This window comes from Vigna angularis, chromosome 5 (assembly GCF_016808095.1).
Source record: "Vigna angularis cultivar LongXiaoDou No.4 chromosome 5, ASM1680809v1, whole genome shotgun sequence".
NCBI lineage: Eukaryota > Viridiplantae > Streptophyta > Magnoliopsida > Fabales > Fabaceae > Vigna > Vigna angularis.
The window spans coordinates 20,361,543-20,388,775 of record NC_068974.1 but is presented as its reverse complement, the minus strand read 5'-3'; the positions used below and the strand labels follow the sequence as shown (position 1 = coordinate 20,388,775).

At 30.0% G+C, this 27,233-nt stretch overlaps 2 protein-coding genes across 2 annotated transcripts; one reads left to right on the top strand and one right to left on the bottom strand.

Annotated features, from left to right (window-relative positions):
* Positions 1–7,127: 7,127 nt before the first annotated feature.
* Positions 7,128–8,913, bottom strand: LOC108339687 (uncharacterized). The gene is made up of 2 exons (XM_017576874.2): positions 8,316–8,913; positions 7,128–7,394 (listed from the first exon to the last, which is right to left on the bottom strand). The coding sequence occupies exons 1-2, from the start codon at positions 8,752–8,754 to the stop codon at positions 7,342–7,344; spliced, it is 492 nt and encodes a 163-aa protein (XP_017432363.1). The 5' UTR covers positions 8,755–8,913; the 3' UTR covers positions 7,128–7,341.
* Positions 8,914–13,895: 4,982 nt separating this feature from the next.
* On the top strand, positions 13,896–18,833 carry LOC108339255 (uncharacterized). The gene is made up of 5 exons (XM_052878172.1): positions 13,896–13,977; positions 16,573–17,528; positions 17,612–17,835; positions 17,932–18,189; positions 18,284–18,833. Exons 1-5 carry the CDS (start codon positions 13,896–13,898, stop codon positions 18,831–18,833), a joined length of 2,070 nt encoding a protein of 689 aa, XP_052734132.1.
* The last annotated feature ends 8,400 nt before the right edge of the window (positions 18,834–27,233 follow it).

Below are 27,233 nucleotides of genomic sequence, written 5' to 3'. Positions count from 1 at the left end.
AATTTATATATCAATAACATTTGGTTTAATGTCTCGATAGTTTCCTATTTTCGTCCAGAATCTCAAATAGATCCCTTTCTGTCTCAACGTCTCAATTAGGTCATTGTTTTTGTAAAATTGAAGCAATTAGAGTCTTGCCGTCAAATTGGACAAACGACCGTTTAAGTTTGGGTTACGTGACATGATCAGTGTATGAATTAATCAGACGTGGCATTAAAAACGAGTTTGAATTGATTTTTTTATTAAAAAATAGATTGCATAAATGTTAAATCAAATGTAGTCAAGGGCAAACCGGGTAAAATAAAAAATTTAAGTGCAGCCCTACAATTGAGAAATCCAAATCACATTTAGGGAAAAAAAATTGGACTCCGAATTAGGGTTCATGGAAGAGAAAGAGAAACGCCGAGATTGGGGCTCCATAGCAGAAGAATCCCAACTCAAGTTTCGAAATCAGATTGGGATTTAGGGTGGAACCCGCAACACAAGATAAAAAACGAGATCAATCCCAGCCTCACCTTTTGTCGCTCCTGCAGCGAGGGGATCTGCGGCTCTTGTGCCATAAACATTGACGGCTAAAGCAGAAGAACCCGCCACCGGTGCCAAGGAAGGAGATTCAATGACAACAGTGGAAGCTATTTTTGTGGTTTGGGAGTGTCGTGTAATTCAATGACAATAGTGGAAGCTATTTTTTTCTACATGTGTGAAGTCAGTTGCCAAAAAACGAAAGATCTCTTGAAAACTTTAATACTGATTGTTGAGTTCTTGTGAAACTTGCAAATCAGGCATTGATCTTTTTTTTTTATTGTGATACTATAAAAACCATTTTGTTTGTCCAGTGGGGCATCTTTCTTAGTTGCTGTTTGGTTTGACTTTTAGCTTTTAGAGCTTTTCAATTGTAAAGTTTACTCTTGTAATCTTCTTTCCTGCAATTTTCTTTCCAAAGTTCACACCATCAATCAGTCGTAGATACTCCATCACGAAAAACGACATTAAACTTTTGATGTTGCCACCCATTACATGTCGAAGATGAACAAACTTCTACATTTGATTATCCATCTCTTCCAATCGAACAAAAACACACTTATTTTACTCCCACAAACCCTAATATGAAGCCGAATTGATTTTCCTTAATTTGATTTCGATTTCGCAATTGAAGAGAAAGGACTGATCTTAATTTTATTTGTTTTACCTTCTTTGCCCTTAATTAAATTTGATTTCCCCTCTCTGCACTCCAATTTTTAATACAAAATACACTTCATACATGTTTTTAATACCACGTCAGTTTAAACAATACCTTCAGCATGCCACGCAAGACCATTTTAAACGGTTGTTTGTCCAATTTGACAGCAAGCCTCTAATTGCTTCAATTTTACAAAAACAAGGACCCAATTGAGACGCCGAGAAAGAAAGGGACCTATCTGAGATTCTGGACAAAAATAAGGACCTACCAAAACATTAAACCATAATATTTTTAATCATAAATATTATATATAAATTATTCTAAACGACTCAAATCCACTATAATTTTAAAATAAACATTTATCTCCTTTATAATTTATTAAAATAATATTTTATATAATTCTTAAATAAACATTCACTTTTAATAAATACATTTATAAACATTTATTTTTATCATTTTTGAAACACAAAAAACATTAAAAAAGGAGTTGAATAGTATTTTAAAACTTTTTGGCAAATCAAAGCTTAATGAAGATCTACAATAATTGTTAGACATGTATATGTTTAATAGAGGGTTTAGGAAAATGTTTTAAAGAAGAAAAGTAATAACATAAGTAGGGGTGGGCAAATAGAACTGAACTGTAGTACTAAAATTTGCACTGAACTAAAAACTAATTTGTCTAAACTTGAGTGAACTGTAAAACAGTTCAAACAAACCGAACTGAACTATACTAAAATGTACTAAATTACAATATAAACTGAACTAAACTATTAACTATACTAATTTTGAACTCAATTGTACTAATTTTAACACTGCCCTAGTTTTTTTTAAGCACTTTTCTTCGAACTTTTCCACTTTCTTGAAGCGCCCAAACACATACAACTGTAATTATAAAAGTTTATTACAAAAAGATTAATTATTTAAATTTTTTAAATGGTAGCCGTCTGATATCCTGAAATAATGCGGTAATTATATTAAATAAATTATTAAAGTAACTTTTTAATTGAAATTGAGAAGTATAACAACGTTCTTGAAGTTTTTAACCTATGGGTCAATTAAAAGTAAATTACTAATTCGCTAGATCATTTAATTCATAAATAGTTTCAATGAGAATACATTACATATCTCACTCGCATTAGAGTGAGATAAAGATTGTGTAATGAATGAGTAAATTGTCTAAGAACATAAGTTGTATAATTAAAGTGAAGTATTATTATTTCATTATGCATGTACAAAGATCATAAATAAATAAAAAATATTTAAATTTTACTTAAAAGATATTATGATTTTATAAATATTTTTTATTTAACATTTTTTTCTTTAAATATTTTTGAAGAATTCGTTTATTTGATTCTAGATGAGAGTTTTTTAGAAAATCTATTATCTACTATAATATTAAAAAATACTAAAAATTTATTTTAATATTTATTTTATTTTATTCATAAGTGTCTTACAAATTAATTTTTTAATTATTTAATATTATTATTTTCTATTTTATTTATATTTCTTTTATTATTATATTGTATGGAAATTATTTTATTTTTTATTTATTTATTTTACTTTATTTTTTTTTATTTATATTTATTTTTTCATGAATATTATTTTACTTTTATATTTATTTTTTAAAATTTTTTATTTATATTTTTTGTTTTATATGAGTATATAATTTATTTTATCTTTTTATCTACTTATTTTATTTTAAAATAATTTTTTATTTATATTTATTTTGTTGCCTCTTAAAATTGTTTTGTTAATTAATTATTTATATTTTATTATTAAACTAATATTTATTAATTATTATAATATAATAAAAGATGATACTATAAAAGTTACTCTTAATAAATGTTTGTTAATTTTTTTGTCATTTGATATTTCTATAATATTAATTATTTTTTCTATATTACTATTTTTTTTATGATATTTCATTATATAGTCATTTAATAAAATTTAACGTTAAAAAATATATTTTAGTTTTAATCTGTAAAATACTATATTTAAAATTAATAATATTGATATTTATTTTAAAGTTAGTTGATTTTTAAAATAAATAATTATTTTAGTGTGTGCACTTACACACATTTTAATATCATGAAAAGTTTTTTTAACATATTTTTACATATTTAATAATATGTTAAGGAATATAATATATTTAAAGTGTTATTTTTTTATATAGTCTTTTTTTTATTTTATGATTTCTATTACTTAATCATTTAATAAAATTAAATTTAAAAAAATATATTTCACTTTTATTTCTTAAAATAATATTATTTAAAAAGTAATATATGTTTATTGATAAAAAAATATAAAAATTTGTGATAAAAAAATTTTGTCTTAAAAAAATCATTATTAATCTTTTATGTGAACTTAATATTTTATTATTAAATAACATTTTCTTGGCAAGACGAAGGAGTTGAACGGGAACTAGAGAAGAAGAAAGAGTAAATACAGTTCTGGCAGTTAACTGAACCGAACCGAAAATGTTATAAGTTCAGTTTTTAAAAACTAAACCATAAAATAGTATACTCAACTTTTAGTAAAAGTGGATCGGTTTTTTTTAGTATAATATAGTATAATTAACTATAGTGCAGTACAAATCAGTTATTTTTGCCCAACCCTAAACATAAGTATTTTTATACTGACTCGCTTTAATTTGAGTAATGTTTAGTTCTCCCTTAAACTTCTTAAAGAGTTTCACTAATCTTTTACCCAGGTTACAACGAATATCAACCACTCCTAGTTTACAACGAGTATTATCAATCACTCTTGGTTACAACAAGTATTATCAACCACTCTTAGTTTACCATAATCCAAACTGGATTGTACGACTTTATACACTCCTGGTTTTCAACTAGTATACTTGACTAGATCGTTTAATTCACATGAATTAAACAAACAAGTGTTTTGATTAACTCTTGAATTTGCAAACAAAATTAAAGTGTTTTTATATACAAGTACAAATTCAAATAACTTTAGAGGAGATGATAAATTCAATACAATGAGATCTGACTACTTGATAAGATGTTCTCTCTTAAATGAAAGCGTTAGACGATGTAGAGAAATAGCATAACAGTAGGCTTCTTGGTCTTCTCTTCATCTATGTATAGCATTTTCAAGAAAGATCTATTAGACTGAGAGATAGAGTAACAATAGGCTTCTTGGTCTTCTCTTCATCTATATAAAGCATTTTTCAAGAGAGATTTGTCAAACTGAAAGTTGACTTACATGTAGACTTTATAGCCTTTTTAGGTGGACAGTCATACTTAGGTCTATATTGTAACACCCCCCCCCCCCCCCCCCCCCAATTTAGGGTGTCATGTCTAAGTAAAGTACTTCCATTAATTAGAGAATATATATAACTTTGATATCTTCACACTTTAAAGAAAATTTAAAAGTTTGTTATCTTCTCAAGAATCAAATAAAATATGCAGAAATAATAATTAATCCAATTACAACTTGAAGTAATGTACTAAAAATTCTCAACATGTTTATTTAAATAAAAAATGTTTTGAAATCCCGCTAATAATTCCCCACTCGTTTATCGTTGTACATAGCATCACCATCATCAGCAATATCCTCTACAACATCATTTGCTATACGATCATCACAAGTGGAAACCACAACCACAACCACAACATGCAAGGGTGAGCTAACAGAATCAAGATCAAAATCACATATAACAATATAATTATAATAATACAATTTATCAAACAACTTCTAAACTCATAACACCCACACGTAAATCAAATTCACAACACAATAACACATTGTTAATCTAACTCCCACACAAACAAACCATGCCACCACTTCCTAAGCACTATCACCATATGTCTTCTTCCGTACTCTAGCAAACACGACCTGTTCACCTAAACAGGGCCTACGTTCTAACATAGGACTTTCCGGTTCACCAAAATCGAGCCTACGCACCAACGCATGCAGGACTTTCTGATTCACCAAAATCGGGCCTATGCACCAACATAAGACTTCCTCGTGTCATCATCCATTGAGTACATAAGAAAACAGATTATTCATAGTCGCCTACTGACATGACTTATCAAACAACCCTTATGAAAAACAACAACTAATGTTCCTCTCGGCATACAATCCAAGCAGCAACCCACATATGATAATCAATCTCAAAACAATAATTAAACAAACAACATAACTATAACAACTCAATTAAAAACACACGAATTAGTCACCCGTAAATTATACATAATAATATATATTATAATAATATAAAATATATAAAATATTATAATATTATATATATATATATATATATATATATATATATATATATATATATATATATATATATATATATAAATACATATATACTATTTTACCTTATATATAAATCAATCAAATTTCCCTTTTAAAACATTATATTTAAAAGATATACAATATCTATAGCAAATAAAACGAAGGGGCGCTTAAACCTAAAACTAAAATATTTTATATTGTTAATCTAAAAAAATAGCATTTTATTTAAAGAAAACCGAAACTAGAACGTGAAAACCATATCATATAAAAGTAATAAAAGCGATATTATAATTCTAAAATTGTCTTATATTTTAGTTCTCTATTAAAAACTTATTTTGATATATATATCTCCAAAAGTTTTACATTTGAAATTGATAATAATTTATACAAGTAATCTTCTTCAATAATGTATCTTTTAAAAGAAAAACTGTATCATAAACATTGAAACTCAAAGTAATAATTAAGCTTAATGATACTAACTTACTTTTAGAGTTTCATACTTCTCCTATTTTACTCTCTCGCCCCCACGGACCTAATTTCCAAATTCCAATCTGGCAAACTCTATCTAAATAATAATAATAATTATCAAAGAAAGTTGTTAACTTTACACCGAAAAGAAAAGCTAAACTCCAAATAAAAGCACTTATTATGGAAGAAATTGTAAGTTTGTGCCGTTACAATTCAATAACTCATGCTGCATCCAGCGAAGCAATCAAGTTGCTTTATGCTGATTTTTGACTTCAAACCCAAATTAAATATGTTTAGCAATTTTTTAGTTGGTATTTTAAAATGTTCTCTACATTTTAAAAAATTAATATTTTTTCAATTTGATATATTTTTATCACAAGTTTAGGCATAACAATGTTAAAATATTTTAAGGGGAGTTCAATGCAACATCGACACTAGAACACCGATCCCTTTTCAAAGAAACTTTTCTCCTTTTAGGTATCTCAAAGTTGAAGATATTCTCTTGGGCATACAAACATGCAAGAGTGAAAGCCTAAACAATAAACTGCAAGTTTCGTTCAAGTCTTTAGAACTAGAAAGTATTTTTATTTTATTCTCACTCTTAAAAAACAATCATCTTTTCATTCTTGAAATGAAATTCATATCGATATTAAAACTTGATTTTTTTAATAATTATAATCTAAATATAGCATAAGCCAATTTTGTCTTTAAGTTCCTCAAAATATTTTGAAACTTAACTTCAATCCTTAAAAAAAGTTTAACAATTTTAGTTTCCATATTGTTAGAAAGATGGTGTTCGAAATCTGCAAGACTAAAATCACATGTTTTTATATTAAAATGTAAATGATAAAGAATATTAACTTTTGATACGGATTGCATTACAATTAACAATTCGAAATGTTTTGAGAGATGAAGAATATATTTCTTTCAAAGAATCATAATCAATTCTTCCAATCTGTTATTCCCTAAACAAACAAAAAGTAAGGCCAAGAAAACCCAGTTGTGATATGAATGTGCCAGAAAGGCAAAAACGAAGGGGACAATTAACATATTCCAAATAACTTTTTCTTCCCATTTTTTGAAGTTTCTTAGTCATTGCTTTGCCAATTCAAAAACCTAGATTAGATCCTTTGCTTTGAAACTTATCATATCTTCTTTTCTTTTAATCTAAAAACAGAACAACATTGCAATAACCGGTGAATATAATGCACAAAAGTTAGAAGAAAATTACAACTTGTAAATTTGATTACGACATCAGATTCCTTAGTTTTTTTTTCTCTCTCTCTCTCTCTTCACATTTTTACATGCTCAACCTCTACGCTTCAAGCACCTACTCATTAACTATAGTTGCATTGCAAGGCTAAAATTATATAAACATGACATAGAAAAAGACAACAAGTGAAGCCTGAAACACAGGGTGGCATCTTTTTCTACCTCAGGACCTCCAAACCTTTTTCCTTCCTCACATGATTCCTCAACCCACCTGCACAACCATACAATCAGCCTCAACCACCAATTTTGCATATAAAAAAAAAACAATCTTTTTAAGCCTTGGAAATACATGCAAAGTTAAAAATAATGACAAAAAAACCCAACTAGAAACAACAAAGCAGATAAGATAATGAAATCGGTAATTAACCCCACCCCCTTGAACCTTGCACTGCATATCCGGCCTAAAAATGTTACTGTGATGATGCAGGAGGCTCAGGAACTGACATATAGTGTAGAATATTGTACTTTTTTCCTCTTTGAACATAGGAAAGTTCCTCTTAATTGTTTTTGTCTGTGGCATGTGAAATGGAAAAGGTTGAGTAGGATGTTCTTGTCTGAGACTCTTTTTTGATGTTAGTGTGGTCATTGGGATGTGAAGACACGAGGAGAGACAAACCCAGAGAAAGCAAATGAAAATCCAAAGCCACTAAAAAATTAAGAACAAATTTCCAAATTAATCCTTTAAAAACCACCTTTCTCCTGAATAACAAAACAAATTCTATTTAAACTACTGAAACTTATGCAAAGTAGTTTCTTAAATACCGAAAGAAAAGTTAGTTTAGTTCCTGAATTTTACCTAAGTACTGCTGTATTAGAATACCATTAGAGAAACAAAATTTGTTTCTTATAAAAAACTAAATACAATTGTACCTCGGAAAGTATTCAGTTTGTGAAAATGTAGCTGTGAGAACAGCTGTTTATCAGACAAAAATAACATAAACCTCAATGAAAACAAAAAGCCAAAGGAATCAGAAGGGATAAACAGTATATTGATACGATGAAAGAAGTCAATTGTATGTAGGGTGAAGCAAGATTGTGCATATGTTGTGGATGGAGTTTAGTTTGAAAAGGGTAGTGACAGATCTCGGTTAGGAAAAAAAGAGGTGATCGAATTGAGAGTAATTGAGTTTACCTTCGGGCTTGCAGTGAGGTGGATCTTCAAAGAGGGAGAGAGAGAGTTGTTTGTGGGCAAGGCCAATGTCAAAGAGTATCAACCCTGAAGAAGGGTCGTTTACGATTATGTCCTTGACAGGGAGCCAGACAAAGAGTTCTTCTTGTTGGAGACCCTCAACTCCTATGAGGCTACCATAGGTGAGGTTGGCAGTGACGACTTGCTCAAAGAGGACTCTGTTCTCGTACTTGGTCAAGCAAGGTGCGTCTAGGAACACTTCCAAGTGGCCATTTTGGGAGAAAGTGTAGGACTTTACCTCTTCTGGCAAGAGACCAGGGGGTAGTCCTTTGGAACGGAGAAGGTCATGGATGGAGGGAGAGGACGACAAAGAGAGATAAAGTTGGAGAGAGAGAAAAACAAAGAGTGTGAAGGAGGGAGTGTTAAAGATTGGTGCTCCCATGGTGCTGCTTGCTTAGACCAAAAAGAGAAAAGAACATGAGGGGGCTTAAGTTAAGGTGGTTCTTTTGATGAGGCTGGAAAATGTAGAGACTGTTTAAGAAAAGGTTAGAGGGTGTGGAATGACAATCCCGCCCTTGGTTGTGTTGTGTTGTGTTTGATGGCTTTTGTGGTTTGATTCTAGTTGCTATACTCCATCTATCTCATCTACATCTTGAGGTTATTTGTTTTATGCTTATAAATGTAGTTGTTGGTCTTTGCTTCAATGTATGTTATTACTTATCTTGAAAGTTCCAAGCATTGTTAGTACATGCTCAAATAATTACCACCCTTGCTTCACCTTAATTATTGCCCTTGCCCCAAACTAAAAGCAAAATACCACTTTCATCTTTACTACTATGCTCTCCCTTCACCAAAATTTTAGTTTTGTAGGTAAATTTCAATGTTTATTAGATAATAATTCCAATAGAATATATTATTTTTTGTTTAAATTTGTCCAATACAATTTATTGTTAATACAATGTCAGTTTCAAAATGTATTTTATTAAATTTTTATTATCATTAATACCTAATGTTTAAAACATTATATTTTCAATAAGATTTTTAAGATTACGCTATGTTAGAACAACCTGAAACATAGTCTAACTATAAGAAATACATGTGGTCTGTACTCAGATCAAGTTTGGAGTTGCATAGGCTGTTATGTATGATGTTCAAGCTATTAGGTATACGTAATGACAAAACTGATTATTATTATTATTTTATTTTTCTTAAAGGCATATCTACATCATGAGGCTAAAGAAAGAGACACAAGAATAATATTTTCGATTTTTCGTTCCTTACTATAAAGAGTATCAATTTATATTATTTATTGTCACCATCTTCAGCCAACTCCCTTTTTATATGCATACATTTTTCTTTCCGTATTATAAGGAGTATCGATTCATATTATTTATTGTCACCAGCTCACCTTTTCATACCTTTTGTTATATTATATAAATAATGTTATGAATCTAAAAATTATTTAAAAGTTTTAAATTGAATAAAAATAAAAAAAAGTAAATCATATAAAAAAATATAAATATTGATTATGTCTATTTTACAGATAACTTAGTGAGGTCAAAATCAATTATTTATTGTAATGATTAGTTTAGACAAAAACAAAAATACAACTCATATTTTAAAGAAAACTAGATAAAAATTTGAATATGAATTATAAATCTTACATAATAGAAACTATTCTTACATAACCAATTATATTTATATCTTTTTCGATAAACTTCTCCATGTTTTTAACAAAATTGATTATGATAATTTAATAAGTATTAGTTTTCATCTTACAAAACAAATCCAATGGTTTATATTTATTTTAATGAATTTTGTATTGAACATGTATGTCGAAAATAGCAATTTTTAAATATTATTGAAGAAGATGACTTTGATAAAAATATAAAATAATACAAGTAATACTTATTTTTTATATCCACAATTAATAGCACCTCAAATTATATGTTGCCTCTAAAGTTTAATTGGATGAAAATTAAAAAAAAAAAATGCATCAACATTACATAATTTTCAACACGTAGAGACCAAAAAACTATGGGGAGGAAAAATGTAAGTACTACAATTGTGGATGATAAAAATTTAAAGAGAGAGCACAATCATAATTTGGTGAAAGACTTGAAAAGTAAAATACATGTGAAAAAGTATATTTTAGGTGGTATAGCACATTATAATTAAAGATATGGTATAGGATATGGGGTATGTTGAGAATCACATAAAATAGGAAATAAGAATAATGTGCATTAATAATTTATGTGGCCCAATGATATGAAATGGCACTATTATTTATTTAGCTGGGTTGCATGATGGAAATGGATGGAAATTGAGAGAGGATATTATGAATGGCCACAGCCAAAGTAGGTGCATTAAGAAACCATAATCAAGACTAATATAGAAAGCAAGACATAATGATGGAGGGAGAAAAATTAACCATGGTTAGATGATGAAGAGGGGTATTTTTGGTAGTTTAATGAGAAGATGAAGACAAAGTGGTTGAGGGATTATATGAGACTGTGTGGAATAACGGTCAGAGAAGGCACAGAGAAGGTCAGAAAAGTAGCATCTTTCATTGGGGGTGAAACGGTCATTTAGGATTTTCATGGTTGTGGGAAAAGGTTCTGTCTCTCTTAAAGTCTCAGACTGCAAATCTATTCTTGTAGCATTCAATCCATCAACCTATGACCTGATGCATCTCATTAATAAAATAAAACAAATGTAATTTTCACTAATAATTTAAGTTCTCTCCGTTTTCTTTTTCACAAATCAGATCTTTCAATTTTTTCTTGTTTTAATTAGGTTTCTATTTTAAAAAATTGATTGTTTTTTATTGTTAATACAGTGCTAACACGTCACGTGTTAGTTCACAACTTTTTTTTATCTTTTTAAATTTTTTTAATTACTTTGTTATATATATATATTTTTTTAAATTATTACGTGTAAAACTGACATGGTACAACATAATAATGATAGTGTTATGTGTCATTGTCATGATTTAGTCTCTGTATTTTTATTGTCTCAATTTAGTTTTATTTTTTTTAATATTAAACAATTTTATTTTTTTTAAATTCAAACAAAATTTAATTTGTATATAAATGTTATACAAATATTTTTGTTAAAATTAATAATTTTATTAAATATTTTAAACAAAATTAAGTTTATTTATAATTATATTTAATTAATTATATAAATATTAGTTATGTTTTTTAAATATATCTATAAGAGTTAAAATGATGTGATTTGTGAAAGTAAGAATTAAAATAAAATGTGGAAGAATGTGGAAGAACACGAAAAAAAAGAAAAACAATAGAAATGACCTTTAATTTGTTCACTAAGTTTTGAAGTTTGAAAAATTCACACGAACATGACATGTTACTTTTTTTAACTCTTATAAATATATTTAAATAACATAATTAATATTTATATAATTAGTTAAATATAAAACTTAATCTTTTTAAAAATATTTAATAAAAATATCATTTTTAATAAAATATATTTATATACAAATTAAATTTTGTTTTAATTTGGATTTAGGAATTTTTTTTTAATTTTAGAAAAATTAAGACTAAATTGAGAATAAAAATATAAATATCAAATTGAAACTATAATATAATAGCATGTGGCATTACAATAACACGTAGCATTGTTACTATCACGTGACACAATGTCAATTTTAAACGTGACATATTTTTATTTTTTTTAAATATAAAAAAATAAAAAATAATTAAAAAATATTTAAAAATATGACAAATTGACACACAGCATCATCTATAACTATGTTAATACAATACTAATAGCAAGAATATGATTGTTTTAATTTTTTAAAATTAAAGATATAATTAAGAAAAACAAATATTATGACTCGATATACAACTTTTTAACCAAAAACCAGAATAGATAAAATGATTAAACTAACAATTTTTTATGGCCTTCAAATTAATCCATCTCAATTTAGTAAATATGTCAATTAAATCTGACTTTATTTGGATACCAGTATAGAATTAAAAATTTATTTAACCAAAATTTCACAAGTCTCAACTTGTCTTATTTTATTCTCCTCTATATAGTGTATATATTGATACAATTCTTACATTTTATTCAAAGCCAGTAAGAAGCGTCATGAGCTTTGTATATAAGCGGTTGTCATTTGTTAATTATTAGAGTCAGAGCGTCGTAGATGTAATAGACTAAAAGTAAAAAATTTAAACTTTGTTGTAATATTATCATGTAAGTTCTTGGTTTAAGTCTATATAATATTTATTCGATCTAATAGATATATTAAAAGATAAATAAGAAGGGTCATTAAATTTTTTTATCATTGAACAATTTTATTGGAAAAATATTTACATATTAAATAGTCATAATATAATCCCTCAACCACCATCAACAAATAGAGCCACCACCACTTTTCTCACCTCCACATTAAACAAAAGAGATTAAAAAAATATTTGTATTAGGAAAAACAAATTATGAAACATAAAAGAAAATGCAAGACAAAAGAATGAACCTCTAACCGCTTTAGAAATGGGAAGGAAAAGGATGCTCGTAGTGACAATGCGACGACACACTTCGCATTGGCTTCGTAATGACATGATGAAACCTAAATCTATGAATTTGTTGATGAACTAACAACAAATATGAACTCAAATATGCAAAAAAAAAAAAGCACACAAAGGTTCCCAAAAGGTGCAGTTCCGAAAAACACACAAACATGTATTTTTGGTGATTTTTTCAAGGTTTAACTTAGAAATAAAGACAAGTAAAGGACTAAACATGACTTCTAGACAATATAGACAACTTAAAAAGTTAAAAGGACACCAAATAACATATATAACCCACAAAAAAAGTGAAGAATGATTCAAAAATAGAAAAGGCACATATAACATAAAAAAACACAAGAACACCTAGTGGAAAAGATGAATGGTTCCAAGAGTAGAGCAAAGTAGAACCATAAAAACAAAAAAAATGGTAACAAGATTATGATGAGCTAAGGTGTGGATGGGGTAGAAGCTCATGGACTCTAGGAGATATGGTGGTGGTGGTGTAGTGTTTTGGTGGCTCCAAGAGAGGTCAGGCCTACTCAAGGAGAAAGGTGACTAAAGGGGCCTCATGGGTTGCTCTAGTCTTGATCTAAGATGAGTAGTATGACAAAAAATGAGCAGCATAACATTACTCAACATCAAAGATGAAATACAAGGGTGGAGACACCTCTATTTATAGGTCAAGGGTGTCTCTTTTTAACCCTAAAAGCATGATCTCCCACATTTGCTCTCACTGGCCAAAAAAAGAGGCCTTCTAAAGAGTGGACAAGTGTCCACAAATCCTCTCCAGTGATGGGAGGACATGTGGCCACTCACAAAACACAATCCTCTCTATTCTTAGAGTGCCATGTGACCATTACTAAAAGTAAATCCTCTTCAATGGAAGCATGACACATGGCACACGCTTTCCACTTGGTTTGGATGTCTAACTTAAGGAAAATCCTATGCTACTTAAGACTTAATACAAGCCTTAAAAAACCTACAATATTATGGCCGAATACATGGCCAAGATATTCCTACACTACTCTTCAAACCATGCTCCATGATGGCTTCAAAGGTGGACCACAGGGTAGAGTTGATGTCATCTTCATGGATGACTTTTACTCTCTTGAAAGTGCTTGATCATGGTTAGGGGATTTTCTATCATCATGGGTCACCTCCAAGACATCCCACATTTCTTTTGCTAATTCACAAACAGAAACCCTATAAAAATCATCCAAATTTAGTGCATAAGATATGATATTCTTAGTCGTAACATCATAATGTGTTTTATTGTTTTCATCCGGTGTCCATGAAGAGAATTATTTTTGGAAATAGTTTTACCAGTTTCTATTTTTGTAGGTTGAAAAGGTCCATTTACCATAACATCCCATACACCATTGTCAATTTATTATAAGATATTTTCATTCTAATTTTCCAAAATGGGTAGTTTTCTTAAGCAAATAAAGGTGATCTATTTATAGATGCCCCTTCAACAAAGGTTTGAGAAATATTAGCCATAACATAGGATCTTTTAATCAATTATCTATCGAAAAACCAACTATATGACACCAATTGTTAAAACTGTTACAACTAGTATTCACAAACTAAGAGGGAGGTAAATTGATTTTTCAAAAAATTCAAATCTTTTTTATCAATTTCCAAGTTATGTTGAGATGCTGATTATTTGGACTTTTTCAAACTATCAAAGAAAAAGTAAGATTGAAGAGAGAAAGAAACACAACAATTTTATACATGTTCAATTCAATTAAAATCTACATACAAATTTCTTTTAAGCAACCTAAGCTTAGAAGATTTCCACATGTCAAAAGAGATCACAAAACTACAAGTGCACCTTAATAATTTTAAACCCTAAAACATGATGAACTTGGTACATTTATCAAGAAACACACTATAAATGCAATGCTTCACACACTTGCATCAAGAATATTACCTACATAGTGATAATAGTACAAAGAATAGAAAAGTGAAAAAAGTAAATGAAACAAAAACACGTGGAATGTAGATGTTATAAAATTGTCCTATTATTAAGCAAGAAGTTCTAAAGCCAAACCCATCATGATTGCTTCTTGATGAATTTTAGAAAACTTAGCAATGATTTCTTCAAGAACTTAAGAATACCTATATCTCATAATACCAACTCTTAGATATCAAAATTTGTGTTTTCACAATGTGTAAGAGGCTAGTTTTTAAATACAAATTTGTTCACTAATGATATTCATCGTTATGAAACTAACATAATCGATCAATACATATTAGTGGCAGTAGTTTTGAAATCCTATAAATGTGTTATGTTATAATCAATTAGATTAGTGAGTTAATCGATTAATACAGATTAGTTAGAGGTACAATGTTTGAAATGAATCTTTTTCACGCCAAAACTGATCTTAATTGACTAATTTGATTTTATGAACATTTTGCTTAGCTTACAACATTTTCTAAACTCAATTTACTTATCTAAACTTAATCAATAGATGGGCATCATCAAAAACCAAAACTTAGAGTTCTCCCTTTCAACAATCTCCCCATTTTTCTATGATAGCCAACCTATCCGGCTATCAAGAAAATATACCTTCCTCCCCTTCGGACATTAGGAAAAAAAGTTGAGGTATAAGATTACTATGGCATATATATTATGCAAAAACATATATCACTTATAACCAAACTATTCAAAGCATACCAAATACCAATAGAAGTAGATTGTTCAAGGCATAAAACCAAAACCTCACGATTGCTTCTTGATGAATTTTAGATAACAAAACATGGAGTACTTACAAGGCTCCCACTTTAAAATATTAGATAACAAAATAATAAATGAAAGAAACAAAACAAAATTAGGGAAAGATAAAAATAGATGAAAACAACAGTAAAGAAAATATGTTGATTTCATTGCTTTTCAAAATATGATTCATCATTGGCTATCTAAAGATTATTGTTCAATTAATTATTGTCTTAGATTTTCAAATTAATCAATGTAAATTCTCAATTAATTTGTTAGGGTTCTCACCATCAACCAAAATACATTCTCAACTAAAAGTAAGAACCTTTTAGATTAATCATACTAAATTTAACCAATGGATATCATAAAATAAATATTATGTCTAATCATGTGTATTCTTTTAGCACTTTTATTAAGTAAAAAGTTAATTAACCAAACTACATTCTTTGTTAATTCTTGTTAAAGATTTCACTTTTAGTCAAAGTATATTATCAATTACTTGAACAATCTCTTTTAATCACATGAAAGTTTCTAACTTTAGTTAAAGTACATTCTTAATTAAAACTAAAAACTATTTGGCTCATATGATCAATATGCAATATGCATGTAGACTAAATTAGGGCATAAATTTTCAATAAACCCAATTATAACAAATCCTAATTAAGGAATCTTCTAAAATACAAAAAAGAATTAAGAATCCAAGATTAAAGACTAAATTAGGGCATAAATGTACACTCATCACACCTTCACACTTTGTTTTAGATAACTTTTGTTTTAGATAAATTTTCATATCTACATTAAACCAACAGAAAAGATGTTCACTATAAACAAATCAAATTTCTAAAAAAGAAACAGTTACATGAGGCAGAGACTGAGGACGAAGATGTAGATGTGAGTGAAGGAAGTCTAATTGATGTCAGCGTGCATTGTGACATTGGGACTTCTAAAGGAAATGTGGGAGAACAAGCTTCCAGTGCATTACTTGAGTCTGAACGGTGAACAGATAATGAATTTATTCATGATGTCTGTGGGTTGTCTGACAATGAGTGGCTATCAGAGGAGTTGATTAGTGGATCAGATAGTGAGGACAATGATGGGTCCACTAAGATAAGGTTTCCCACTTTTAGTATGCCTAAAACATTGGTGGGTTATAAATGGGAAGTAGGAACCTATTTTGCTGAGAAAAATGAATTCACAGATGCCATAAGGACTTATGCACTAAGTAATGGGAGAAGTTTAAAATTTATTAAGAATGACAAGAAAAGGATTTCTATGAAGTGCTTGGGTAGAAGAGGAAATTGTAAATGGTATGCGTATTGTTCCTTTAAGACTGATGTCAGTGCATGGCAATTGAGAAAAGTGTTTGATGTTCACAACTGTAGTAGAGATTTCAATGTAAAGTTGATGACTTCAAAGTGGTTGAGTGAAAGGATGGCGAAAACTGTGAGAGAAAATCCTACAATGAAGGTTATGGACATTAGGGACAAAGTTACTAGGAAATGGAATGTAGGAATTTCAAGAAATATGGCTTTTAGGGCAAGAGCAATGACAAAAGATAAGGTTGAAGGATCATTCAAAGATCAATACAGAAGACTTCACGATTATGGTCATGAGCTGCTGAAAACAAATCCAGGTACAACAGTACAAATTAAAGTTGATAACAGTAATGGTGAGGTCATATTCCAAAGATTTTATGCATGCTTGAAGGCATGCAAGGATAGCTTCATTTGTTGTAGACCTATTATTGGCTTGGATGGATGCTTTCTCAAAAGCAAGTATGGAGGGGAGTTACTAACAGTAGTGGGAAGAGATGGAAACGACCAAATGTTGCCCATAGCATATGCTATTGTTGAGGTAGAAAATAAAGACTCCTGGACTTGGTTCTTGGAGCACCTTATTGAGGACCTTGGTGGGGTAGCTGTATGTGTAGGATGCACATTTATTTCAGACCAACAAAAGGTGAGTCAATGTTCAATATCTTGTACATATAACTGAATATCTTCATTAAACAAATGTTAATTAAAATATCTTGAATATGTCAGGGTCTTTTGCCAGCTATCCAAGATCTTCTACCTGGTGTAGAACAAAGATTTTGTGTTAGGCATTTATATTCAAACTTCAGAAAAAAATTTCCTAGAAAAAACCTTAAACGTCTCATGTGGCGGGCAGCAACAGCCACACACCCACAACAATGGGAGGCTGAAATGAGGAATATTAAAGACATCAATTTAGACGCATTTAAATATCTGCTTGCCATCCCACCTAGGTATGTATTACGTCTTCCAGTGCATTAAGTCTTATAATTATTTACATATTGGCTTGCCATGACACATACTTGACTAGTTATATTCACTTATCCTAGGTTTTGGTCAAGATCTAGATTCACCTCTAGATCACAATGTGACACTCTTGTGAACAACATGTGTGAGGGCTTTAATAGTGTGCTAGTTGATAGTAGGTCTAAGCCTATTATTAGCATGTTAGAAGACATAAGGGTTTACATAATGAAGAGATGGGCTGCCAATAGGACAAAGATCACATCATATCAAGGTTCAATCTGCCCCAAGGTTTTTAACAGATTTCAGAAGGAGTCCTGGTTAACTAGATATTGGTTACCAAGGTAACTTTTATGATGTGTGTTTCCATTCATGTTAACTTTGTTTCCATTTATAGTGATCCATCTAATTGTGTTTTGAATTGTGTATTACATACAGGTGGTCAAGAGAAAAATTATTTGAAGTGAAACATCTTTCACAATTTGGTGAGCTATTTGTTGTGAATGTTGACAACATGGACTGCACATGTAGAAAATGGGAAATTACTGGCATTCCGTGTACTCATGCCATCACTGCAATGAAATTTTTGAATATAAATGCAGAAGAATACATTGGGCACTGGTTTAGGAAGTCTACTTATGAAGAGACTTACAACACAATAATTAACCCTATCAATGGACAACATGTGTGGGATGTTACACCCTATTCAGATATATTACCACCAAAGAAGAGGACAATGCCAGGAAGGCCCAAGAAGAAACGAAGACTAGAGGATTGGGAGTTGAAGAAGAATAACAGTGAATTAAAAAAGGGTGGGCAGAGGAAAAGATGTGCCATCTGCAAAGAACTTGGACACAACAGAAAAGGTTGTCCACAAAGACCTCCAACAGTAGAGGTTCCTACTGCCCAATCTGTACAAGTCACCCAACCTCCAGCAACAGATGTTCCTATTACTCACCAAACAACTATGCCTTTATCTGATGAATGATGTGATCAATGATCTAATGTACTGAACTTATTTATATTTTGTAGAAAATGTTTGCTCTATCATTTTGAACACAGTCTATTATGATGTATTGTTATGATGTATTTTGGATATGTAAGACAATGTTGTTATCATTTTGAACAGCTTCTGTTATGATGTAAGACAATGTTTGTGGTTATGAGAAAGTGATTATTGCCCAATTTCGTTATCACTCATCAACTTTATTGGTCATTGCTTTATGATGTTTCTCATTATTCCACTTAGTCATGATTTTGCTTTATGATTATTCCACTTAAAGTAACAATATAATTAAATGAAATTAAATGACACACATTATCACTGTAATAACTCACCTTCATTAATAAAACACACATTACATATAAGCCAAGTTTCAAGTCTGATCACAAATGACACAACATCAACCAAAACAAATATGACAAAGATCATCCCCACTAACAATTTCAACCACTTATCCAACTTAACTAAACTTTTCTCTATAAAACCCAGTCTGATCTTTTCACCATATGTTTCTTCCGTTTGCAACACACTGTCTTCCATGCTCCACACACCCACTTCTTCATTTCTTACACTACTAGTCCTTTCTTCTACATTCAGCCCATTTCCTTCATTTCCTTCGTCAATGCACCACTTGAAGAAGTTGCAACCAACCAATTCTCCACTCCCACCCTGTTCAACAACAACACACACTCCTTCGTCAAAACCCAAATAAATAGACATAGATTTATGGTTATATCAAACTCACCTTGAAGTTAGGGCAACCCCAGAATTTTTTCCCCTTGTTTTTAGGGGTTCTCGCAATACGAAACACTGCATTCTGACCACAGAGACATGTTGGTTTTGCATCCAACCTCCTAAGACTGCCACTACTGTGTTGCATGGCCGAACCCAAACATTTGCAAGAGGAAGATGAACGAGACATCCTTACCACCACCTCAACACCATAGTGCTTGTCCAACACGTAAGACAGCAGGTGTGCTTCGCCAAGACAAAACACGAAAGACGTTCCTCCTCTCCTTCCCCAACATAAAAATATACTTTGGATGAGAGGGGATGCCCTTAAATGTTAGGGCTTCGTAGGCTACCTGGATAAAACACAAGACACATTCAATTTTAGTGCACAATGCCACGTCGCTAAATGAAAAAATCCAGCTCATATCAATTTAACGCCGTCTCACACCACTTAACGATTATGGTACAATGTTCTCATTTTTACAAAAAATATGATCCAATTGAGACAGATGAAAAAACGAGGACCGAACTGAGATTTCTATACAAACTTGAGGACCAAGGGAGGGTTTAAACCTTTAAAAGTTTTACCAAATACGCTCCCAAAAAAGAGAGGTGTAGTCACAATAAATGTACTTAAAAACCTTATCTTTCATAATTAGAGCTTTCCTTAAGTAATACTTACAAAATTTCTCAAATGAAATCATAGTTTTTTTTAAATGAAAAAAATAAAAAGAAATTGACAGATGTGAAAAAAAAATAGAAATCCTAACTACGATTCATCTCTCCAACAGTTATTTCAAAAACATCTCTCCAACCGTTATTTCAAAAATTGTTCTTGATGGATTTATTTTGCGAAGAGAACAATTTTTGTGACTTTTGGATCAATCTAATTTATTTTCTTTAATTTTATATAAAAGAAGTTAGCATGTACAAATTTTATTAATTACAAAATTTTTATCTTTATTAAAAATAAAAATAAATATTTAAACTTGTTTTTATTAAAATTAAAACTAGAAAAATTATATGCATGAAATTTAATTTTTTTAAACAAAACTATATAAAAACAATGATAAAAAATAAAATAAAATAAAAATTTTCAAAAATTAAAATAAATAAAGAAAATAATATAAAAGGAAAAATAAAGAAAAAGAAAATGTTATTGATAAACAAAAAATAAAATTAAAATAAAAACTAAGAAATAAAATTTAAAAAATTTAATTGTGTTCCTTAGCAATGACGTCGTCTCATAATGATGTTGTTGATGTGATCAAATTAATATTATTAAACTATAGCCATCAGAATTGCTAAGATGGTAGCCAACAAAATAGAAAGACAAAAATAAACAAAAGAGGTAGACAAATACAATAAATTTCTAAGCAATGCATTTGTTAAAATAATACAAGAAGATAAAGATAAAATAAATAAATAAGGAATTAGATAATAAAATAATAAATGAAAGAAATAAATAAAATTAGAAAAAAACTAAAAATAGATAAAAAACAATAACAAAGAAAATTGGTTGAATGTACTACTTTTTCAAAATAGGATTCATCATTGGTTATGTAAAAATTATTATTTAATTAATTATTGTCTTAAATTTTCAAATTAACCAATGTAGACTCTCCATTAATTTTGTTGGTTTTCTCACTGTTAACCAAAGTACATTCTCAATTAAAAGTAAGAACTTTTTATATTAATCATAATAAATTTAACAAAAATACATTCTCAATTAAATATTAGTAGGCCTAATCATATTCATTCTTTTAACAAATAAAAAGTAAATTAATCAAAGTACATTCTTCATTAATTCTTGTTAAAATATCTTATCAAAATATATACTTAATTATTGGCAAAAACTCATTCAATCACATGAAAGTTTCAAACTTTAATCAAAGTATATTCTCAACATATTTGACTCATATGATCAATATGAATGTAGATTAACACTATGCTAACTTGCTACAATATAAAAAAGAAAAAAGATAAACATAAACCACAATAATAATCAAAAGAACAAAAAAAAATTCTATCTAACTTCATAATCGAGTTAAGAAATGACAACATAATCAATTCCAGAAGATTAACACTTCATGGAACATAAAATAACATAAAAATAGAAGATAATAGAGGGGAAAATTTGAAAGATAGTGGAGAGGATGAAAGGATGTCCCTCAAAAGGTCCCTAAGCTTCCTTTTCTACTTCCCCTAGGTCTCCTTATTAAAAATTGGATTGACTTTGTTTTAGACTTTCCTATTATTGTAATTTTTTTTTCTGATAATTGTTGATGGATCGACAAGTGTACTGAATCACACAAGTAATATAAAATGGTAAGACCAAGTATCGTGTCCCAAGAGACTCTCAGCACTAGACAGTCGTGTGATAATTCGATTAATTAAGACTTAGAGAAAACGAGATCATTGGTTTCAGATGCAAAGACAGAAAATTAAATATGAATGCAAGTTAATCGATAGCAGAGTAACACAATGATGAACGAATTTTGTTTAATATGAGATGAGTATGTTGTTGGGGTTAGATTTCGCCAAGTTCCCTCTGATGTATGTAAGAATTCTTCTTTATTCATTAATGTTAACGTCACTCCCTAAATCACTTAAACCCGATCCCTCGACGAAATAAGCTTGTCCTTAATCACTAGTTCATGCAATTCCTAGCATTCCTAATAATTAAATGTGAATATCAAGAGCTTTAAGACGACCAAGATTCATACCCTTATCCTTGAGAAATATTACTCTTGGGAGTAATTCAACAAGAACCTGAATTGTAAGGAACCTCCCAGCACTCATGCAATTCATAAATCATGCTATTGATTGAGTTAAACAAAGCAAGCATTGTAACAGATGAATTACTCTAACAATTAATGAAAAAACATATATTATTAAGAATCAATTCAAATACATGAGAGTTCACAAGGTTACATCATCCCCCAACAATAAATAGATGGAGAAGAATGAGATAGAGAAACCCTAAAAGTAGAAGATGAAAGCTCCCGCATCCAAATCCGCCTCCAGAGGGTGAAAGAGTGTGCTGCTGCGCTCCTCCTGCCAAAGATACCAAACCTAGGGCGTTTGGATCCTTTAAATAGAGTCAAATCAAAACAGAAACAAGGTCTGACCCATGTCGCTGGAGCTCAAGCACCCTAAGTGGGGCGCTCGGGCGTCGAACGATACTTTCTAGCGCTTAAGCGCCCACAAGGGGCGCGCAAGCGGTGTGTAGTACACTTCTGGCGCTCAAGCCCCCTTAAGGAGTGCCCAAGCCTCGCAGGTTTTTTTAGCCTTGCGTTTTTTTCTCTCTTTTTGCAGTTATGCTCGCTCCTTGAGTTTCGAATCCTTCATACTTTGACTCCTCTTCCAAATCACTTCATTAACCTACTAAAACAAGGGAATTTAGTTATAAAATCATTAAGTTCAACCTCAACTCTCTTATTCACACAACTTAACAGAAAATCATGATTTCAAGCAAGTTTCTAAGTAGAAAATGATGCATTTAGTATCAAAATTACAGCACAGATAACGATATTTTCAACCGTTATCAATAATGCAATCTCCTCTAATTATCTTCTAAATAATCCAATATATTCAAAAATATATTTTATTATTATTGGGATTAAAAATATTTAATAAGATCTTTGCTAGATTCAAAAGGATTTGGCAAATATTATCTTTTGATATTTACTAATATAATTAATTAAAATAACTATTTAAAATATGAGATATAATATCTAAAGATATATTTGCACCCAGATTCTCTATTATAAAAAATATTTCTGAATTATCAAAGCCTTCTTGAGGAAAGAAAATAAAGAAAAATCTAAAGTGCAATTTTTGTTGACTTTTTCTCTTCTTGCTTTAGCCAAACTTCTTCACTTTCGCATATTTTTTTGTTGACTTCTTCATGAAATGCTTGACTTGACTTTTTGTGGTTTTGATTATTTGTCTTCTTAGTTTTTTCTTTTAAGGTGTCATGAAGTTTTAATCAATTTATTTCCACATCTGTTTAAGCTAATGTAGCAAACCATCTTTAAAAAGTAATTAAGAATCCAAGATTGATGACTAAAGGATGGAATAAATATCCAATCATCAGAGTCGTAAAGACTATTTGACACATCTTTTAATAAAATTATAAAAACAATGTATAGTTAAAGGTATGAGAAAATGAAAATTACCTTATAAAGCTTTTCATATACTTGTTGAGAGATAATAAAATTATTTAAGAAAAACAAAGATTCTTCAAATAAAAAAAATTAGGCTTAATACCATTGTTGGTCGTAATTTTTATCAGCTTTATTCGAAATGGTCCTAATTTTTTTGTTACGTTCAATGTAGTCCTAAAGATCGTAATTTGTGTTCAATTTAGTCCTTTTTGCAAACGTCGTTTAAATAGTTAATGACCAAATGTCCAGGTCTGCAATCAGTTAATGACATGTCATTTAACTACTGACATGGACAACACCTCACCACCATCAAACCCCACCTGACCCACAACCGTGAAGCCCAAATACACCACCACTCTCCTTTCATTGCGGAGCGCCACGACACTACCTCACCACCATCAATACGCACAAGAACAACGATAAGCCACTTCTTCTTCGCAGCACAAGCAGCGCCTACCTTGCCACCAATGCCTCAAGTCGCCGTCGCCATCAACATTGCAAGACCTTAGTGCCACCACCACCATGCGAACCCTAAAATTGCAGAGTCGCAATCTCCTTCGTGAAACCAGTTCAAAACCTACGCACAAAATTGCGACCATGTGAGAAGCATCAACATCGCACCTCCAATGATCGCGCATCAAAACATCTTCGTCTTCTCCGTTCAATTGCAACCATGTCACGACACCATGTGCAGCTGCAAGGATCACCGTCATCAACCTCTCCACCATCTCGCCAGTCACAACACCACCAAGCTTCTTCACATACCTGTAGATCCATTCCTAATTTGCACCGCAAGGAAGAAGAGAGAAGAGGCGCATGAGATCCCTTTCCCCAATCTAAAACCCTAATTTTGGGTGGGTAAGGGGCTGACACGTGGGAAGGCCTCATTGACCACATCCACCTCACTATGCCTTAAACTGTCCACTTTAGCAATTAAATGACATGTCATTCACTAATGGCACAACTGGACATTTGGCTGTTAACTATTTAAACGACGTTTGCGAAAAGGACTAAATTGAACACAAATTACGATCTTTAGGACTACATTGAACGTAAAAAAAAAGTTAGGACCATTTCAAATAAAGTTGACAAAAATTGGAATCAAAATTGGTATTAAGCCAAAAAATTAAGAATCAAGAATAAAATTAGTCCTTTTTTTAAATTTTGGTTTAATTTAATTTTCTAACTTTAGAAAATTATGAATTTAGTCTTTTTAACCAAATTTATTAAGTTTATTTGATGTTTTAAATGTGTTTTATGATAACATTTGAGTTGTTTACGTCATTTGACACATTTTCACTTTAGTGTTAGCGGAGAAACGTGTTTTAAACATTATATAAACTTGATAAAATTTTCTTAAAATGACTAAATCAGCGCATTTCATAAGTTGAAGAACTAAATTTAGTCAAAATTTTGAACAAGACTTATTCCAATTTTCACTAAAAGTTAACGGACCAAAATATATTTAAACCTTCTTTGAATTGTATATTCTTATATTTTTATATCATCTTTTTTCACAATTTTACTTATTTCCTTATTAATATGAAAAATCATATTTTTTTAAAAAAGTAAATTTGATGTGTAAGTCAACCTAATTTATAAGGTGAGATTAGTATCTATTTCTATATAAACTATATATTAATTGATGATCCAATAGAGTGTGACACGATAAATCTAACAAATAAATATTTTTGCTAGGATAGATTTCAAATGATTTTAATACCATCTTATGAAGTAAAATTTAAGACTAACTAAAATGATATTTACATTCTTATTTATTGTGATTTGACCTTAGTTCCACTTGGACATAAGATTTTCAACATCTTCACAAAATATTCATTTTAATTGCCTTTTCTATGTAATAGTGCCACATTCAAAATTTTGATTAAAAAAATTGAATTTACTACTATTTAAACCACCTCAATTTTATCACAAAGCATATGTTTCATAGAAAATATTTATTTAAATATATTTGAATCTTGATTTTACTTTATTTAGAAAGTTTACTTAAAAATTTGATTTTAATTTTTTAATATGTATTAAATTATCTTTTATATGAAATCTTAAGATAATATATTTATTCAACCATTATTATAACAAAATGGTATAATTTGTTTAGACCCAAAATAGGCCTAATCTACAAGGATCTAATAATAAGCTTCATATAATATTTCAATTATATTTTAATAGAGGCAGAACCACTTGTCATTATCATTGTACAACTAGTACAAAAAATTTTCTAGAAGAATGTTATAGTACAAGTTATGCTGACATAGTTGCCAAGTTATGACAAACTCTTTTCAACACAAGATCATTTGATAGACACCCTGGTCTTGGTTTTGAAGTTTAACTAAATAACATGAAACGAAGAAGACCTTATGTATGAAAAACTAACGAAGAAGCCTCTGTGCATGGAAAGATAACTGCAAACTAGAAAAATACTTAAGAAACCAACTAGTTTAGAAACACCTAAACTAAGGAAACAAACACTCTGATAGAAAACCCTAAACCTTCAGTTAGATACTAGAATAGAAAAACCCCAAGTTAGGAGACCAATGTTAACTGATAGAAAACCCCAAATCTAAGTTAGGAAACCAACCTTTAGTTAGATACTATAGTAGAAAAGCCCCAAGTTAGGAGACCAATATTAAGATAGAAAACATTAATCAACACTAAGGTAGAACATCTTAGAAAAACCATGAGCCTAGAAGGGCTAATGAAATCATAATCACTCAAAAAACATAATAGAAAAGAAAAGGTATGAAATAATAGGACACAACTCTAGTTAGAAAAACATACCCAAAAGTTGTAGATGACCATCTAGGAGAAAGAAGTGAACAATAGAAATACAAAGCTAAGGAACTTAGGAGAAAAATAGAAGAAGAAAACTTAAGACACCAATTGAAAACAAACATCTCAAAACTCTAGGAAACAAGAAAACAACTTAGAACATCCCAAACACATAAAACCTAGAACCAGAATCTCCAACATAGAAAATCTTAGGAAAACACTTAGGTTCTTAGGAAATAGAAAAATATTTAGGTCAAAACACCTAGACGCATGACTAAACGTTGGTATGCCTAAAGTGTCTAAGAGAGTTGAAACCAAAATCTTGATGATACCTAAAAAAGGTACTCAACGTAACTCTCGAGGACAAAATAGGTAGAGACAATGTCTCTGACAAAACATCTTAAAAGACATAAAAATCGAAACATTGAAAGAAAGCTTAAACAAGCTAAACTATCTATCTAAAAAGGAACAATACCAAAAGAAAGGTTTACTTGACTAAACGATACCATGAGCTTAACAAGTACCTTATCTAACGACGAAGTAACTATATACACTTCGTGTCTTCAAAAAAGAGCTTAGTTGCAACTAACGGAAGAAAATTCAAAACGCAGTTTGTTGTTCTAAGCAATCATTAAATGACATTAAATGCTCAACGTTCAAAAACAACAAAAAGTAATATCTGATAAATTGATTG

What these genes read in the sequence shown, in the direction of transcription:
- LOC108339255 (XM_052878172.1), top strand. Translation starts at nt 13,896, where the DNA reads ATGGCTTCAAAGGTGGACCACAGGGTAGAGTTGATGTCATCTTCATGG. An exon ending in TTATTTCAGACCAACAAAAG is followed by an intron (nt 17,529 to 17,611) that starts GTGAGTCAATGT and finishes TGAATATGTCAG; the next exon opens with GGTCTTTTGCCAGCTATCCA. An exon ending in ACTAGATATTGGTTACCAAG is followed by an intron (nt 18,190 to 18,283) that starts GTAACTTTTATG and finishes TATTACATACAG; the next exon opens with GTGGTCAAGAGAAAAATTAT.
- LOC108339687 (XM_017576874.2), bottom strand. Translation starts at nt 8,754, where the DNA reads ATGGGAGCACCAATCTTTAACACTCCCTCCTTCACACTCTTTGTTTTT. An exon ending in ACCTCACTGCAAGCCCGAAG is followed by an intron (nt 7,395 to 8,315) that starts GTAAACTCAATT and finishes ATGGTTGTGCAG; the next exon opens with GTGGGTTGAGGAATCATGTG.